The following is a 13,711-nucleotide window of genomic DNA, read 5'->3' on the forward strand; positions in this document are numbered from 1 at the left end:
TGCTGTATCTCAAAACCGATCCTCCCATAGTCTTGGAGGCTAACTTCCCAACTTTATGCTCTCCTGAGATCACTCTAATCTAAAGCCTATGAGTGGTTTTCTTACTCCGGGAGCAGAAAGAGGTTTACATTTGAAATTGCTGTCCATGCATCTCATCCAAGAGGCAACCCCCCGTCCTTTAATCCGCAAGAGCTGCAGAGCTCATTCCTTCCTGAGCCAAAGGAGTTGCCTTAAATGATTACCTCTGATAAAGTAGAGCAGGAGACTTTATTTTATTTCATAGTTCCCTTCAGAGCAAACGAATCCTGGTGCAGCCAGAATCCCTTCCTTCAAGGTCTGAATCCCTCCAGCCCACCCAGGGATGCGTCTCTTCCCAGTCTGGGGCCCCCAGAAGCATCCTGGCGTCCTGGCCAGGCAGGTTTCCTAACTGCGTGCAGTCTTATCTCTCTGGTATGATTAAAAACCGATAAAATACCAACATTATTCAGCACTTAACTAGGTATCAGATATCGTCCTGAGCTCTATTCCTGTGAGGTAAGGGGTATCTCCATTTAGCACATGAAAAAACCGAAGTTTAGATTATTAGGTAAGTTGCACAGAGTATTCCCAGCGTGGAGCTGTCTTAATTCTCACATTATTTAGAATGAAATTGAAGATCTAAGAGACTGTCATGTTCCCCAAATCACAGAGTACTCAGACTTGCTAATTCAGAGTGGTGAAGCCAAACTCAAACCCAGGTTTTCACATGCCAAACCTGGATCATTTTCACAACACTGTAGTTCCTGTAGGCAAAATCTAAATTTCCTTAAGAAAACCACAGGCATGAGAATCAGTGTAAATCTCTTACTTCAAGAATGGATCTTTTCTTTCTCTTTCCTTCCTCCCCAGAGCTTGCATTTTCTCCACAAACTCCTTTTTTTTTTTTTTTTAATAAATTTATTTATTTATTTATTTATTTATGGCTGTGTTGGGTTTTCGTTTCTGTGCGAGGGCTTTCTTCAGTTGCGGTGAGCGGGGGCCACTCTTCATCGCGGTGCGCGGGCCTCTCACTGTCTCGGCCTCTCCTGTTGCGGAGCACAGGCTCCAGACGCGCAGGCTCAGTAGCTGTGGCTCACGGGCTTAGTTGCTCCGCGGCATGTGGGATCTTCCCAGACCAGGGCTCGAACCCGCGTCCCCTGCATTGGCAGGCAGATTCTCAACCACTGCGCCACCAGGGAAGCCCCTCCTTTTTTAAAAAAAAAAATTAATTTATTTACTTATTTATTTGGCTGTGCCGGGTCTTAGTTGCGGCATGCAGGACCTAGTTCCCTGACCAGGGATCGAACCAGGGACCCCTGCATTGGGAGTGCAGAGTCTTAACCACTGGACCACCAGGGAAGTCCCTCCACAAACATTTCTTATACAATTTTTAAAAATCTTGTATTAACCCTTTAGCTAGATACTTTGCCAGGCTCACTCCCATCTCTGAGACGTCTCTGGCACAGCGTTCCAACTGGGAGTTGCTACCAGGTCATTCTATCTTTCAGGGCCTTGTTTGCTGCCACCGTCTCCAGGAAGCCCTCCTGACCACGCCAGCCCACACATCTCACAAGCAAGTCTCACACACAGTTTTTATAGGTAGTGTTGCCATCCAACACTTCCATCTCCTGTCCTCTTTCTCTCCCTACCTGAAGCAACTTCTACGCCGAGGCACATACTGTTGGCCAGAACCTAGGCATTCTGGCTATGACAGTTTTCTCCCAGTACATCTCAGAGCTGCCCTTTTGTAGTTTGTGTTTATAAACTTGTATAACTGTTCATTGACATTTGAGAACTGCTACCTGTCCTTGTTTAGGAAGCCTCCCCACAGCCCTTGGGCACCTGGCTCACAATCTTCTCCAGCTAAACCCATATGCCTCCCTGTGGGACTTCAGTCTTCTGTGGAGGTGCTGTCCAGATACCTCAGCCTCCTCAGCTCCAGTGACTGCCACCTCCTATATAACCCTGTGGCCTCACCTTGGAGTTTATCATTGGAAACTCTTCGACCACCATAGGTCTTAAGTTCCGAATCCCACTCTTGGTGCACAGTGGCCATTGCTTCCTTTATTCTCATTCCCTGACAGACAGAAATCTACCCTTCAGCTTCCTCCAAACCTCGATGCCTTTGCTTCCTCCACTACCTGCGAGTCCTTCACTTCCTTCTGATCACATTTCCTCCCCCTTTCCCCAGCCTGGACTCCTCACAAACTTCTGTCTCACCAGCACCTCAGTCACCCGGCTCTCTTGTCCTCCCATCAAGCCCCCATCCCCACTTCCATCTGGAGATCCCATCCGACTGCCGAGTGAGGCTGTGTCACCACGACTGTGCAGACTGGCGCCTTACGAGCTTGTGGCTTCCGTTCTTACTTGGGCCCTTAATTTGGCTGTACAACCTTTTAGGGGTCTTGGTCAGCTTCCTCTCTCATTCTGCTCAACAGCTCCTGGAATCTTTCATCACTTTTCCCCAGCTTTCTACCAAATTCCCACTCTGCTTACCTAGCAGGTGATCTGACCTCCCTCCAGAGCAAATCAGCCCTGAATCACACAGCACCCTGCCTCACTTTACTGGCTCACTCTGCAAGCTAAATCCGCCCTCATCCTCATTTCCTTCCAGTGTCAAGAAAAAGCTGTCCCTCTCTTCAAAGCTCAGCCAACCATCTGATCACTTGATCCCATCCTGTCTAACCCCCAACCCTAGGAAAATAGTTCCTTCAAGCATCCTCTTTCTCGAACCTGCCCCCCCTGCACTGGAAGTGCAGGGTTAACCACTGGACCACCAGGGAAGTCCCCCTCCTCCTTCTTATTCTTAAACACACCTCTGTGTAAGGTCTGTTCCCATCACTCAATGAAAAGGCCTTGGCAAAGGTCAGCGATGACCTCTGTATGAAGTGGTCTCTTCATTCCCAGCCTCCCCAGCCTTTCTGTAATATTCGAGGTTGCTCTCCCACACTCTGCTACTTCTTCCCCATCTTTCATCAGTCCTGCTTTGTCCACACCACTGGCTTCTCTTTCTTTGCTATTCTCACAAATAGCAGTTCACTAGAAGTCTATCCTGAGTCCTTTTCTTACCTTCCCTGGGCAACTGCTTCCACTGCCATGGATTTTACTAAAATAATCTTGACAAAGAAGAACAAAGTTGGAGGTCTCATACTTCCAGATTGCAAAACTTATTACAAGGCAACAGTAATCAAAACAATGTGGTACTGGCAAAAAGACAGACATATAGACCAATGGAATAAAATAGAAAGTCCAGAAATAAACCCTCAAGTATATGGTCAAATGATCTTCAGCAAGGATGCCAAAACCATTCAGTAGGGAAAGGAGAGTCTTTTCAACAAATAGTGTTTAAAAAACTGGTATCCACATGCAAAAGAATGACATGGACCCTTACCATACACCATATACAAAAGTTAACTCAAAATGGATCAAAGACCTAAACATAAAAGATAAAAGCTATAAAACTCTTAGAAGAAAACACAGGGAGAGAGCTTCATTGGATTTGGCAATGATTTCTTGAATATGACACCAAAAGCACAGGGAACAAAAGTAAAAATAGGTAAATTGGACTACATCAATATTTAAAACTTCTAAGCATCAAAAGCACAACAGTAAAAAGGCAAACTATGGAATCGGAGAAAATATTTGCAAACCATTTATCTAACAAGGGGTTAAGATCCAGAATATATAAAGAACTCCTGCAACTCAACAACAGAAAACCAAACAACATCTAATTTAAAAATGGGCAAAGCCTAGAATAGACATTTCTCCAAAGATGACATGAAAAGCTGCTCAACATTGCTAATCATTAGGGAACTACAAATCAAAACCACAACGAGATATCACCTCACACCCATTAGGATGGCTGTAATCGAAAAAAAAAAAACAAAACAACAGAATATAACAAGTGTTAGTGAAGATGTGGAGAAATTGGAACTCTTGTGCACCGTTGGTGGGAATGTAAAATGGTGCAGGTGCTATGGGAAACAGTATAGAAGTTCCACAAAAAAATTAAATATAGAATTAGCATAAAATCCAGCAATCCTACTTCTAGGTATATATCGAAAACAATTGAAAGCAGATATAACAGTACATCCATGTTCACAGCAGCATTATTCACAATAGCCAAAAGGTGGAAGTAACCCGAGTGTCCATTGATGGAGTGGACAAGCAAAATGTAGTGTGTGTGTGTGTGTGTGTGTGTGTGTGTGTGTGTGTTTATGGGGGGGGGGGAGAGAGAGAGGGAGAGAGAGAGAGAGGTATATTATTTGGCCTTAAAAAGGAAGGAGGGCTTCCCTGGTGGCGCAGTGGTTAAGAATCCGCCTGCCAATGCAGGGAACACGGGTTCGAGCCCTGGTCTGGGAAGATCCCACATGCCTCGGAGCAACTGGGCCCGTGAGCCACAACTACTGAGCCTGCGCGTCTGGAGCCTGTGCTCCGCAACAAGAGAGGCTGCGATAGTGAGAGGCCCGCGCACCGCGATGAAGAGTGGCCCCCGCTTGCCGCAACTAGAGAAAGCCCTCACACAGAAACGAAGACCCAACACAGCCAAAAATAAATAAATAAATAATTAAATAATTATTTAAAAAAAAAAAAAAGGAAGGAAATTCTGACGCATGCTACAATATAGATGAAACTTGAAGACATTATGCTAAGTGATGTAAAGCAGTCACAAAAATGCAAATACTATATTATGAGATATCCAGAGTAGTCAAACGCATAGAAACAGTAAGTACAACATGGCGGATGCCAGGGAGTAGGGAGACAGAGAAATGGAGAGTTGTTTGATGTGTATAGATTTTCAGCTTTGCAGGGTGAAAAAGTTCTGGAGATTGGTTACATATCCATGTGAATATATTTAACATTATTGAAGTGAACACTTAAAAATGATCAACATGGTCATTGTTATGTGTATTTTACCACAATTAAAAATTTTTAAAAATCAAGTTCCAAAAAAAAGAAAGAAAAAAAAAAAAACCTTTACCCAGATATCACCTGCCTCCTCCCCTCTAGTGTGAATTAACTACTCCTTTCTTCATGGCCCCACTTAATTCCTGCACATACCTCTAGTAGCGTCTTATCACATTTTTGGTAATTCTTTGTTTGACAGGATAAGGGTTACTGTCCCATGAGTGAGATGAATACCCATCCACTTCTAGGCTCTTGACCAGAAGCTAAGAAAATATACTAGGGTCTTTAGTAAGATGGAGAAAAGAGACAGTAGCCCTGACGGCATAATATGCCACAGGGGATACTCAAGAGTATACCTTGTATGTGTAGAGGTGTCACTCTGAGGCTAGATCTGGAGGGGCTAATGTCCTTCAGCCATCCTTCTGTAAGCAGCATCTGAAAGGCCTGAAGAGCACGTCCTCCCACCTCCAACAGATGAAAACATCCCCTTCTCTATCATGAGTCCAACCAACTGAAATGATTGGCCACACCCAGTCTGACCTGTTGGCAGGAAGAGAGGAAGATACTCATTTCAGATAGAGCCAAGATAAAGGAGCTTATGTAACAGACAAGGTACTCTGGGGCCACATAAAGAACTGTTTTGCTGCCTCCCCTGAACTCTTTGTATGTACACTTGATGCCTAACAAGAATTTTTTTTTTTTTTTCTGATAACGGACTGGACCTTCCTACCCTTCCCAGTTCATAGCCAAGAGGTAACACTTGTTTGATCTGTCTTCCCTCCTAGATGAGGAGCTCCTTTAGGGCATGGACCACACCTTATTCGTCTTCGTATCCCCTGTGTGCACCAGTGCTGGCACATAGCAGGACTGGTACACACAGCCTGCCCAACAAATGACTGAATGGTTAGAGTGAGGGTGTGGTGAGTCATTACAATAATCCAGAGAGAGGCTTTTGACAGAGCAACTACTCCACCCCTAGAGAAAGGACAGTCTGAATAGAGAACCACAGGGAAGATGTGGGTCTGGTGGCTGTGGGGAGCAGAAGGGGCATGAGAAGAAAAAGTGGTTCGTTATAAAGCCAAGGCTGAGCAGGCTGATGAAGTTTATGCCCTCAAGTCTCATGTTCTGTTGTCTCACTGGTCTAATGACAGGGCCGGCGTTTATCTGGTCGCCGGGCAAGTGTCCCTTCATTCTATAATTTCAGCTCCAACTAAAGCAACACCGTAACACTGGCTCAGTGGCCACCATTCCACAAGCCACATACGTTGCTTCAGTTTTAAATTAGGTATTGTTTTTTCTGGCTGATTGGACTGATTCTGGTCTACTAACAATGAGATGCTCATGTATGGCCCTTTCATGTAGTCAATCCTTGGTAATGTTTTTCCCTCTCCTGTAACGCTGGAAAGGATTCCTAACAAGTTGATCCAAAAATCAGCTTTCTTTGTCAACATAATGGTATCCTTTCAAACTCACATTTATAGACTTTGCAAGCTGGAAAGAAGAACAAAGCTTAGTTCCTGGTAAGGAAATTTGTCCCCAGAGGACGGAGTTGGGTCCCAGTGAATTAGAAGTAGAATCCAGAGCCCCTAGCTTCCATTCCTGGCCTCTGTCCTTCTGCTATCCGCCGCAGGTGCAGCCACAGCTGCTTGGGACACGGCCAGCTCGCCCTCCTCTGCACTTCGGTGCGATCAGGGCTCCCTCTGGAGAGCTCTAAATTATCCGCGTTGGGAGAGGAGGAATGAGCAGACACCATTCTTCTGAGGATAAGTTTCCTTGGAACGTTCTGGGTGATGTTTGTCTAAAGCTCCATCTCAACAATGCTGACTTTGAGGCTTAGGAGACAGTCCAGAAACGCACTGGTTAGCAGAGAATTTGCCAGAAACAGCTGCGTGGCCGATGGGCCGCGCAGTGGCGGCGCACTACTGTATACTAACCAGCCCCCAAACCATTTATTCATCACTTATAGGCATTATTTGAGCACCTACTGTGTGTCTGGCTGCAAGCTGTCCAATAAGGAGTTGAGCGGCTCGGGGCTTTGTGACCACCTAGAGGGGTGGGATAGGGAGGGTGGGAGGGAGACGCAAGAGGGAGGGGATATGGGGATATATGTATACATATAGCTGATTCACTTTGTTATACAGCAGCAACTGACACACCACATTGTAAAGCAACTATACTCCAATAAAGGGGTTTTCTAAAAAAAAAAAAAAAAAGATTTGAGCGGCTGCCTGCAACCCCCGCCCCCCCCACCCCCCGCCCCAGGCCCAAGGAGCCATAGGAACCGGGAGACACAGGGACTTGTGATTCTCAACTCAGATCTGGCCTTAGCTTGTGTTCCCACCTGGGGCAAGTATTTTAAGTCCTCCAGCCCGTAGCTTCAAAGCAAAAAGAAGTCTTTTCAAAAGGGAAGGGTATTTCTGGGAACCGGAGAAACACACAACAACAGCTGCAGAAGTGCTGTGAGCCCCTCTGCAGGCTCCCTGACCCGGGAACCACCGCTCACCCACCCGCGGGCGGAGGCTGCCCGCTGCCTGCCGAGCAGGCTGCCCCGTCCGGCCCCGGGGAGCCCGGGCAGCGGAGGCGCAGGGGGCGCCTTTCTCTTTAAGAGCCCCACAGGCGATGCTGATTGGCTGTAGCTATGCGGGTCTTTCTTCCCAGCTCCCTCCCTCGGAGCGCTCCCTCCCCCGCCGCTTTCTCGGCTTTTTCCACACCCCCTCCGCCCACCCCCCTGCGTCCCCCCCAGCCCCTGACGCTCGCCTCCGGTTCCTCGCCGCAGAGTTCAGCCCCGGCAGCGGTAGGGGCGACTCGCTAGCAAGAGATGCCGGGCGCCAAGATTTGCATTCTTCAGCCGCGCTGAACGCCAGAAGAAGAGAGAAGGAAGCAGAGAAGCCCCGGGAAGGCGGGGACGGGAGGTGCGGAAATCCCCGCCTAAAAGGCAGAAGCCGTCGCCCCCACCAGAGAGCTCCGCGCCGGCTGCTCGCCTGCTTGCTGCCGCTGCCACGAGCGCCCGCCTCTCCCCAGCCATGCCAGGCTCGGCCGCCGACGAGGGGAAGGTCCCCTTCCGCACCGCCAAGGAGGAAATCCGTGTGGGCTTCGGGGTCGAGGGCTCGGAGGGCGGCGGCGGCGGCCGGGAGAAGCCCGGCGCGCGCGGGCGGCGGCAGGACATCGCCTGGAGGAACGTCTTCCTGATGAGCCTGCTCCACTTGGGGGCCGTGTACTCCCTGGCGCTCATCCCCAAAGCCCAGCCGCTCACTCTGCTCTGGGGTAAGTCCCGCCGGCCCCCCTGCGCCCCGGGCACCGAGGCGAGGCGGCGCCGGGGCGCGCGGGGGCGCGCGGGGGCGCGGGTCGCCGCTGGCTTCGGGCGGTGCGGAGCCCCCCCTCCGCTCTCCGCTCGCCTCCCCACCACGCGCCCCGGCCCCCCCGGCCTGCAGTCGTACGGCCTTTGGGACAGGCAGGTATTTCTGTGCTGGTATTTTCAACTTCTGCCTCCCCCGCTATCTGCTTGACTAGGCGCCTTTGGCGGCGCCTGGACGGAGTCGGGGCCGTTCGGCGCCACCGCTGTGCGCAGAGGCGCACCGGCTGAACCCGGGTTCCAGGGCGGGGAGACCGATGGGATGATTGTGTCGCCCAGGCGGGTCCCAGGGGCGCTCCTTTCTGCCGCCCTTCGGCTTCTCAGTCTCCTCTCTGGGCCACGGAACTTGGGGCCGAGTTAAGGACAAGAAAGGGAGTTGCAGCGGGGGTGGAGAGACCCGGCACCGGATCAGTCTTGATGTTCGTGCAGGAGATGGAAGACACCAGTTCCCTTCCTGCCCCTGCAAGGCCCCCATCCCTGCCCCCTCCGTGATCTCTTGTGCCCAGTTGCACTTCTACGGTCCCAGAAGTTTCTCGGCGAGCACACCAACCCCGCGGTGAGAGCGCTCTGCCCCCTGCGAAAAGCTTAGACCGTGACCGAGCAGATCCCTTTCAGGGACCTATCCCTTCTGACCAGTGCCTGTCTGTCACCGCACCTGTAGCTCTTCCTCTCGCCACCCTCTTTCCTAGCACCCGCAACCCTGCCGGCATGGGAGGGAGCCCAGGAGCCCCCCCCCCAATGCCCCCCACCTCCCGGGGCCCGGGGGCCGCGTGCCTGCCCTACGTGACTCCAGTGGCTGACCTCAGAACCACTTCCAACAGCCCCTGCCCCAGCAACTGGTTTTGGCCTCAGTCCCTGCAGTGGCCACGTTAGCCGGGACAAAAGGCGCTGGCCTTGATATCCTGGGCTGAGAATTGGACGAGATGATCCAAGAAGCCCTTTCAGCTCTCCTCTCCGAGATCGCCAAGGAACGGGGGCAGGCGAAACACAACCTACTTTTATTCCCAGAGGGGAAGAGGAAGGAAGAAAATAAGAAAACCTCTTTCTGCAAGGCGTCTTATTTAGCATAGTGCCAGCTCCAAACGCCTGGGTTCATAATGGGGCCACTCGTTTCCAAGCCTTCCCCTGAAACTCTGCAGTCCCTGCTCTCGGAAGCAAACTCTTCCAGAAGATGGGGGCCTCTTAGGGGAGTGTGGCTGAGCAGAGCTGAGGAATGATGAGAGGGGCGGGGCGTCTGTGGGGATCTGTGAAGCCTCCCAGAGCCGCCTAAGCTTTGGGTAACCTCCCTGCTCAGCCCTCCCCTGCTCAGTACACCTCCTCAATTCAGTGTCCTTTCCACCATCTTCTTTACTGTTATGTGTTGGTTTCATTCTCCCTGTCTTCCTTCTTCCTTTACTTCCAGATGACTAGATCGTGAGATGCTCAGTCATTGCTTCATGGACACACTCCCCCCACCTGCCAACCAAAACCCTTATTGCCCTGGATCCTCCAGGGAGCTGCTCCCTCTCCACCCCACTCCTTCTCCCTGCAGGGGCAGGACTGTGCCTTTGGACTGCAGAGCTCACCTGCCTCCAGGGGATTGGGGCTTAGCTTTAATAGCAGCAGTGTCAGAGAGCTCAGGGAGAAGTGAGCACTTAAAATATTGTCTTACATGCCTGGAGCTCCACAGACCCACAGGCTCCATCCCTTACTGCCACCCACCCGCTGGTTCTGGCATCCCACCAGGAGCCACAAGGACAAGGCCCCCTCTCCAGGTTTGCCAGTCACCTCTGCCCTTTCCAGGCCACTCACCGTGGTGGAGACAGAATCTTTCTTCTGAAAGACCTCGGCCAGAAGACACCGTCCTCGGCCTCAAACTCCTCCAGCTTCCCCGGAGAAGTCAACACACTGCAGGACTCTGGGTTCCCCTTTGTGGGTGATGTTGCCAAGCCCATCCTTGTGCCTTCCTGCATAGTCTATTGCCTTAGCTACTTTTCATCAGTTCCATTCCCTGAATCTTGATTCACTCCCTACCTGGGTTTCATTGCTCCCCCCCCCCCCACCAAAAAAACCCAAACAAACAGAAAAAGAGCCGACAGTGGTGGATATTGTAGTTTCAGATTCAAACTTGTGACTTAGAAACATTCCAAGTAAGTGAATGTTATCTGATGGATAGCTTGTGAGAGAAGAAGTGAGGGAGAGAGACAGCTAAGATCAGTGTGCTGATGGCTAGAATCTATAGGGAGACTGTTGATCAGGGTTATTTTCATTGAAAGCCCTGGTGCTGTGAGCTTCAAATTTCTCCCCACTGGATGCCCGTTTCATCATCTCTCCCACTGGCTCTGTCTAGTGTTAGGACTGAGTTCACGCACCAGTGGGCTGTTCGTCCACTGCAGGGACCTGAGTTGTCAAGGCAGTAGGCTTAACTAGCCCATCTATTATTGCTTGCCACCCTCCACCCCAGGTATGGTTGCCCTGGAAACAGGAGGCATCCATGCAGAGCACCCAGCAGAGGATGTTTTAGGTGTTCAGTTGTGCGACGAGTAATTTGCGTGGCAGTAAAATGTCATCCATGAAAGATCCCATCAAGTTGTTCAGTCCAGACCTCCTCCACTGCCTCACTCCCCACCTTTTTATGACTCTCCTTGGGCCCAGAGCAAGTTGTTTTCTCTTCTTATCCTTTGCAGTTTTCTGAGTGGGCAGGCTGTCAGAACGGAATGCTCTTGGTGCCCGCAGGTCCTGAGGGATGAGTTTATGACTTTTGAGCACAGAACACGACCTCCAGCTGGAGGAAAAATCTTCACCTGAAGCCTTGAGCTCACAAAAGTGCCTGCTTTGAGGGTTTTTGGCCAAAGGGGCAGTTTGTTCATGCCCTGAATCCCAAGACGAGTGGAATAGGGGAGTGAGGAGCTGCAGCTGTGGTGTCGAGGTCAGAGTCCTGGCGCCTCTTCCCAGCAGCTTTGCCCTGTCTCCAGGCGTTCTGGCCCCTGGTTTCCAAAAACATGAGGGACTTTTCTGGTTTCCCTTGAAATGTCATCCGAGTCCCCTAAATATGCCTTGGTGACACCATGACAATTTCAGTGACAGTATCAGGCATGCAAAACAGTAACATGCCTTGCTCCCTTCCGTCTTGCCCCAGGGCAAATGTGACCATTGCTAAGGTAGAGACAGGATTCTCTGGTGCCCTTCAGGTTGCTGGCACCCAGCCTATGGCGAGGAATGTGAGCGGTGGCAGGAATTGACGAGGCGGTCTAGCAGGAGGGAGGGTCAGGAGAGGCTGGGGTTTGGAAGGTACTGGTCCATCAGTCAAATTCTGTCCAATTCGGAGAGTTGCCCAAAGATGAGCTGTCTTCTGTCAGGCCTTGGGTAACCTGAATCCACACCTTCGATGGTCCTGATGTGTTTGTTGGGCTTCTTTTTCCACCAAATCCCTAACATTGTTGAGGCGCTCCAAGAATGCGTGGCCATGGACTTCTGTTTTACCTCCGGGTTTGCTAGGGTGAGCACAGCTCAGAAGAGAAACAACTGAGAATGTGAATCCCTGCTCTCCTACTTACTTACCAGCTGCATGGCCTTGGGCAAATGAACATCTCCAGACCTCAGCTTTCTCACCTGTAAAATGGGTATATCACTACTTCTTGCTCATGAGGCTGTGAGAATTAAATTCGATAATAGGTGTAAACTACTTAGCACAGTGCCTGGACCTTGGCTGATGTCCAGTAATTGTTAGCTGCTCTTATTATTATTGGTCCTGATGCTGGTTTTTTTTCTTTAGTAGAAGGAAAAAAGGCCCTCTTGCAGCACAATCAATTCTACAAAGCTGGCACACAACATGGCTTCGTTGCCTCTCTTGCATAGAAAAGATTGCTTTGGCTTGGGAAACAAGGGTCCTTTCTCAAAGTCTCCAAAGAGAAATGAACACAGATCCCCCTGTCCCTCCTCCCTCCCCCATTCCCTTCTCTTTCCTCCTCTCTTCCTCCTATTTTCCTCCAGAAGGCCATTATTTTGTAAAGAAGAATCTTTTTGTTCAGCTGATAACTCACCTGGTCTTTAGTGTTTTCTTTGGGGCTTTTTGAGCAGAGCCAGTTAAATTGCTGTAAAAACAGGGCCAAATCATTTCTCCTAAATGTCTTAGGGTGTCAGTTTTGACTTTTTTCCCCGTTTTTGTCTCCTTGAATTATCTTTTTTTTAAAAAAATCTTTAATGCTCAAACTACTAAAAAACTGAAAAACATAAATGAATCTTCCTTTTAAATCTTGTAATTCCCAGCCCATTGTTGCAACTCTTGCATTTTTAATAACCAGGCAAGCACTAAGAGCCCTACCCCAGGCTGGGTGGAATGCAGCGAAACCCGAGAGAATGGTGTGCTTTTGCTGGCTTAATAGTCCCAACAAGTATAAATATAGGTTGAGGTTAACATTATTAACTCGGTTTTTTTCTAACACTGGTCAAGGTCACTGCCAACTGCACTGTCATCCTGAAATGTGAAGTCGCTCTGCAGAGTGGAAAGCAGAGCGGGAATCCCAGCATTGCCACTTAGTTCAACTTCTGGCAGGCCCCTTTCTGGTGTGTGAGCCTCGGTTTCCTGGTCTCTGAAATAGGGATGGTAATACTGAGCTGAAAGTTGTTTTAAGAATCAGGGCAAATGTCAAACTGGTGCCAGAGGATAGACATGCAGTGCCCTCTGTTCCTACCAACCCCACCGTGGGCCAGGCGTCAGGGAACCCGCAGGGCTTCCGTGTCTGTTTGTCTGGGACTTGGAGTTCTCGTGGCTCAAATATAAGGCATAGCCTTTAAATCCAAATAGATTATCCTGACCTCGTGTAACATTTAGTTCTCATCTTGTCCTGATTTGTGTATTGTATAACATCATAATAATTGTTTGGAAAAGTCACTGAGAGATTTACAAAAGGGTGACACAGTCATGGTGGTTTCTCTGAATTTTTATAAAAGGCAACATCGTCTTTGGTTGGCATTATTCTTGTCGAACATTTATTTTGACATTCTGTAGTCTCTGGTGTGCGGTCTCGCCATCCCTCTGCTGTGACATGTCCTGCTTCTGTGGAAGTGCCACCCTGGGGTTAAGAGTGTGGACGTGAGAGTCAGAGGATCTGGGTTCAAGGCCCAGCCCCCCAGCTATAGCCTTGGGCAGGTCGCTCACCCCCCCCCCCCCCCCGTAGCCTCAGCGTCCCCAGCTGCACAGTGAGAAGAGCGGTACAACCAGCAGCATGTCGCAGGTGGAGTGAAAGGAACGAGAGTGAGGCACTTGGCCCTCGGTGCTTCCCTTCGCGCCTTCCCTTCCTTTAGCTCCCCCTTTGGTGGCTGGGACTTGTTCCGGCTGCCCCCTGGTTGTCAGAAAGCCCTGGTCAGGGGTAAAGCAGTTGGTTTTCTGAGTTTGTTTTCCCTGGCAATGGGTTGGTGGCCACCCCAGCAGGGACCCGCTATCCTCCCTCA

At 50.0% G+C, this 13,711-nt stretch overlaps 1 protein-coding gene and 1 non-coding gene across 4 annotated transcripts in view; one reads left to right on the plus strand and one right to left on the minus strand.

Annotated features, from left to right (window-relative positions):
* Positions 1-1,304: 1,304 nt before the first annotated feature.
* Positions 1,305-1,377, minus strand: TRNAG-CCC (transfer RNA glycine (anticodon CCC)). The gene has a single exon. It is a non-coding gene; the product is annotated as a tRNA-Gly (tRNA).
* Positions 1,378-7,652: 6,275 nt separating this feature from the next.
* LOC130706630 (stearoyl-CoA desaturase 5-like) overlaps positions 7,653-13,711 on the plus strand; it is a 31,041-nt gene continuing 24,982 nt past the window's right edge. For all 3 annotated transcript variants that reach the window (XM_057539325.1, XM_057539324.1, XM_057539326.1), the window contains exon 1: positions 7,653-8,190. In XM_057539325.1, the coding sequence (XP_057395308.1) occupies positions 7,950-8,190 (241 nt within the window). In that variant the 5' untranslated portion in view covers positions 7,653-7,949. The remainder of the gene's footprint in view (positions 8,191-13,711) is intronic.

This window comes from Balaenoptera acutorostrata, unplaced genomic scaffold, assembly GCF_949987535.1.
Source record: "Balaenoptera acutorostrata unplaced genomic scaffold, mBalAcu1.1 scaffold_924, whole genome shotgun sequence".
Classification (NCBI taxonomy): Eukaryota; Metazoa; Chordata; class Mammalia; order Artiodactyla; family Balaenopteridae; genus Balaenoptera; species Balaenoptera acutorostrata.